Raw genomic sequence first — 4,491 nt, 5'->3', positions numbered from 1 at the left:
TTTAATCCAAAACTAGATATGGTCTTTGATTCAAGATCTTCAAAATTATTTTATGTTGTCGATTTTTAGCTTTCTACAAGTATCATGCAGAAAAGGTGGAGAAACCAGCATGATTATGTATGCGTAAAAGCAGGAGTAAATACCAGATCTAGTTGACAAGAAGAGGTGTCATATTCAACTGGTACAGAAGAAGGAGGTTTCTTAACACTCATAGCAAAAATTGCAGTTTCCACCTGCAAGGCATCATTGCAAATATCCTTAGTAAAATTTCTGAAAAGTATATAAATTAATCAATGTTCGAACACACACACACACGAAAAAGAAAAAAAAAAGAAATCAACAGATACCACATGTAATGAATATACCTCTTCAGCACCCCCACCACCATGATCACCATTTAAAGTTTGTCCATGGTCACCCATTACCACCAGCAGAGTATTCTCATGTAATCTCCCAGGTCCAGACTCCTTCTCCAGCACTTCAATAACTTTCTAAAACAAAATCAGGCAACTTCATTCATTAACTAAACACGGGATTTAATAAAAGACTAAACTGCGTGTATTGGATAACTAAATGACCAGTTCACCACCATGCAACTGACATGAAGAGGTTCCATAAGCCCAGGAATGTAGTAAAAAAGCATAACGAAAAAATGATTGGATCATCAAAGCAGCAAACAGAAGCCACAAAAGCCCCGTCACACACCAAGGGACAATCAAAAAACAAGAGAAGTAACGGAGAACTATGCCAGGTAGACCACAAATATATGTCAAAATCAGGAAGTACAAAAACTTACTTCTAAAATGCTATTGTATTGCTCCAACTTTTCTGTCATTTGAGTGGAGTCAACACCAAATATATGTCCAGCATGATCCTGACCAAGGCAGAAACAATACAAGACAAGGTTCACAATAATCTGAATAACAGGGCAGAGAATATGGATAGTGGGAGTATTAGCTAGTATACAATAAAGCATACCACTCCAAGAAAATGTGAAATGAGGACGTCCCAATCATCTTCATACAGGGATGGAAATAAGTGTTCAATGCATCCATTGTCAACCTAGACAATATGCAATAGTATGTCATAGTCATTGAAAAATGGAGCAAAAGAAAAGAGAGAATCCCCCACTACTCAAATTAATAGGTACTGACTGCATCAGAAAGTAACTCGAAAATCAATCTTCATAAGGCTTACTGTATCAAGATCTTTGACATTAAAAGAAGGGTATGGGTACGATCTTTCAAAATGATGTGGAAACAACTGTGTCCATGTATCATCTCCCATCATAACAACTTTCTTCCCACTTTGAACCAACTGTTAAGTTAATAGATAAAGTTTAGATCAAACTACCTTGGAGGACTATTCAAAATCTGGAATTTAAAAGTAGAACCTGCTAAAATCTTGAAAAGAAAAAATAAAAAATCAATATTTGAAATGCGAAGTTTTATAAACCTGATTTAAAAAGTTATCTTCAACAATGGCCGGGGCGCCGAAACTATTACCAACATCTACAAAAGTAGGAAGCCCACCAGTCGTCAAGCCCTATCATAACATAAGATAATACAATATGAGAAAGCTGTCAGCTCAAAGCTACACATTCCAAGTGAGAGAATTGTGATTCATACAACAAAATGTAACTGTTAACGAAGTTAAGTGATATATAATGAAAAGAAAACAGTTTGAAATTCGACCAAACCTTTAAGCGCTGCAAACTGGTGGTAGGAGGATCAGCAATGGCCTTGAAAATCTTAGCTGAAGTTGGACTTTTAGATACCACTTCCTTCAAAACTTTCAACTTATCCATCCAGTGCTTCGACTCTGCCATCACATCACACATTAACGAACATACAATAATAATGATTAACAAATTCAAAGAAAAAAAAAATCATGACGTGCAACAATTGTTAAAGATTCAAGAGTAAGGCACATACCTGGAAAGAAGGTACTAGGAGCAACGAAATCAAACCTGAGCGACAAATAATTATAACATGACAACCGTTAATCACAATGTATGATGCTCAGATAGTTCACTTTTACTCGCTTACACGTATCTGCATCAAATATTACTATATTAAACTTGTTAAATTTGTAACTCATTTCTTCATTTAAGTGTCGCATTTACATATCGTGATGAATCGTATTCAATTATCGTATTCATATGTAAGCAACATAGATCACAATTGAAGGTCAACTAAACAAGTATTAGTATACATATTATATAATACGTAGAGTACCTGAGGGCATCGAGAACGATGATGATGAGGCGGTTAACGGCGGGTTTAGTCCAAGAGGAAGTGGTGGTGTTGTTGTGAGAGGAAGAATAGAGGCACTGTGATTCGGACACGTCAGAGGAGTTGCTGTAATGGGGAAGCTCTGTTCTCGTGAGTAGAAAGCCTCTCGTGAATAGAACAATGGCGGCGATGTGGAGCAGCAGCGTCACCCACAGGTGCCAGGTGTATCGCCATTTCCCGGTGATCTTCCTCCGCCGCGCCGCTCCCTCTATCTCTCTCTCTTTCATCTTCTTTTTTTGCCAACGACTTCGTTATTCAGGAGTTTTTTCTCTTCTTTTTTTTCAGTCAAGATCTGTGGCTTTTTTTCTCTCCTTTACAATAGACTTTCATTGACTTTCAGGCTGCGGAGGTTACAAGACATCTGAAAAGAAGAGGATGAGATGGCGTCGAAGCGGCGAGGACAGGAGGACGATAACACTCGAGGACGGGGACCAGTGAGCTGAAGATGGAGATCTTCAACCCGAAGAAACGGCAGTCATGGGCACGACGAGGATGGGTCTGTTGGGGGATGGGTCGTCCGGGTCGGGTGCTTTTTGGTTGTGTTGGTCCGGTTCAGTTAGGCTTCGGTCTAACTGGATCAGTCCCTGACGATTAGTCTCTCTATTAATATTTTTTTTCTGTATTAATGTAATAAACCTACATGGCATGTTAAACAGTTGATTTATCTATTGAGAACCAACTAGGATTAACAAATTCTTTTTTGTTGAGAATCTCATTGTCTTTTAATGACAATTGTCAATGTCGTTTAGTTTTTAGTTTTATTTTTTTATTATCTTTTTCAAATACATTAGCTAAATTTATTGTGTAAAAAAAATATTAGTAATTTTTAAATTATTTTTACTTATAAAATTAAATAGAGGATATATTAATGATTAATGTGTCATATAAGTATGTTTTGAAAAGAGATCATTGACAGAGGGATTAACCAGTCTCACAAAATTAAATATCAAGAGCCAAAAAAGATTTTTTGTTTTTGTTCAGAGGCCTCGTAGTCTATCAAAAAAATTATCAGGGACTGGATTGGGCATTCACTCAAAAATAAAAATGATTGAGCAGCTTTAGACTAAATTTAGGATTGGTTGAGAGAACATCAATCCAGAGAAGGAAACGTCATGTAACCGAAACCATCGCTTGAAGAAGCGGACCAACTCCAACGGAGAAAGAATAAGATACAAAATGATGTTGGAGTTTTTGGAGGTTAAACGTTGAGAGTTCCGAGAAAGGAGCCTTGGATGTTTAATAAGACTGCCTTTATGAGGGAGAATGGAAGAAGAAGAACATACGCAGACCTTGTCATTCACGGTAGCTTGGAGCCACAACCAGTAGAATCGGAGGACTCTAATGAGGATAAGGGTATGTCTGAAGACTTTTTAGAAAGTGACTTTGGGACAGACATGGGAGAACTGGAGATGAGTCAAGCTCAAAGGGAAGCCATACGCTAGAAGAAGAAGGAGAAACATAGTAACCCATCTATCTCAGTCAAAAAGCTTCAAGATGGCACCTTCAGCATCCATGTTAACAAAACTGAGAAGAAAATATTGGAGAAGCCTTGGAAGCAGGCGCTCATTATCAAGCTTCTAGGGAGAAGGATTAGTTATAGAGTCCTCAAAAGGAAATTGGATACCATGTGGGCCAAAATAGGAGGTATGGTCTTAATAGACCTTGGAAATGAATACTTTGTTGCCAGGCTGTACAATGAAGATGACTATTGGCATGTCATAAAGGGAATGTCGTGGCTCCTTTTCGACCACTACCTCACTATCCGGCAATGGACACTAGATTTCTATCCCTTTGGAGTGGCCATCAATAAAATCGCAACATGGGTATGCCTCCCAGATATCCCTATTAAATACTATGATAAGCAGTTCCTAGGTACAATTGGGGATCAAATTGAAAATACATTGAAAGTGGACATGTATACTGCTAGTTAGACCAGAGACAAGTTCGCACATCTCTACGTGGAGATGGATCTGGATAAGCCTTTGCATTTCAAATACCTAGTGAATGGGAGAAACTTTCACATAGAATATGAAGAGCTGTATATGATATGCTTCACATGTGAAAAGTTTGGTCATATTAAAGAATGTGTAGAGAAAGCACAAAGTGCAACAGCCGGAGGTACAAGTGGAGACCAAGATACAAAAAATCAGGCGAACCCACAGGAGGAGAGCCAAAATGGCATCAAAGACAGGAGGAT

The 4,491-nt window shown here is 38.1% G+C and overlaps 2 protein-coding genes across 2 annotated transcripts in view; one reads left to right on the top strand and one right to left on the bottom strand.

Moving 5' to 3' along the window:
- LOC107470417 (GPI ethanolamine phosphate transferase 3) overlaps window positions 1–2,800 on the bottom strand; it is a 6,883-nt gene extending 4,083 nt beyond the window's left edge. Inside the window, exons 1-9 of the mRNA XM_016089821.3 lie at window positions 2,238–2,800; window positions 1,935–1,969; window positions 1,700–1,821; window positions 1,456–1,545; window positions 1,198–1,317; window positions 979–1,062; window positions 797–874; window positions 366–491; window positions 144–233 (exon numbers count right to left, since the gene is read on the bottom strand). Coding sequence (XP_015945307.1) covers window positions 144–233; window positions 366–491; window positions 797–874; window positions 979–1,062; window positions 1,198–1,317; window positions 1,456–1,545; window positions 1,700–1,821; window positions 1,935–1,969; window positions 2,238–2,521 — 1,029 coding nt within the window. The 5' untranslated portion in view covers window positions 2,522–2,800. The remainder of the gene's footprint in view (window positions 1–143; window positions 234–365; window positions 492–796; window positions 875–978; window positions 1,063–1,197; window positions 1,318–1,455; window positions 1,546–1,699; window positions 1,822–1,934; window positions 1,970–2,237) is intronic.
- A 747-nt stretch (window positions 2,801–3,547) lies between these two features.
- Window positions 3,548–4,225, top strand: LOC127740631 (uncharacterized). The gene is made up of 2 exons (XM_052251843.1): window positions 3,548–3,647; window positions 3,774–4,225. The coding sequence occupies exons 1-2, from the start codon at window positions 3,548–3,550 to the stop codon at window positions 4,223–4,225; spliced, it is 552 nt and encodes a 183-aa protein (XP_052107803.1).
- The last annotated feature ends 266 nt before the right edge of the window (window positions 4,226–4,491 follow it).

This window comes from Arachis duranensis, chromosome 1 (genome assembly GCF_000817695.3).
Source record: "Arachis duranensis cultivar V14167 chromosome 1, aradu.V14167.gnm2.J7QH, whole genome shotgun sequence".
In the NCBI taxonomy this organism is placed as follows: Eukaryota; Viridiplantae; Streptophyta; class Magnoliopsida; order Fabales; family Fabaceae; genus Arachis; species Arachis duranensis.
This window is presented reverse-complemented; position numbering and strand designations above follow the sequence as displayed.

Bases quoted from the DNA above. Each gene is read 5' to 3' on its own strand.
- LOC127740631 (XM_052251843.1), top strand. From the start codon at position 3,548: ATGAGGGAGAATGGAAGAAGAAGAACATACGCAGACCTTGTCATTCAC. The intron at 3,648-3,773 runs GTATGTCTGAAG...CATCTATCTCAG, and splicing joins GGACTCTAATGAGGATAAGG to TCAAAAAGCTTCAAGATGGC.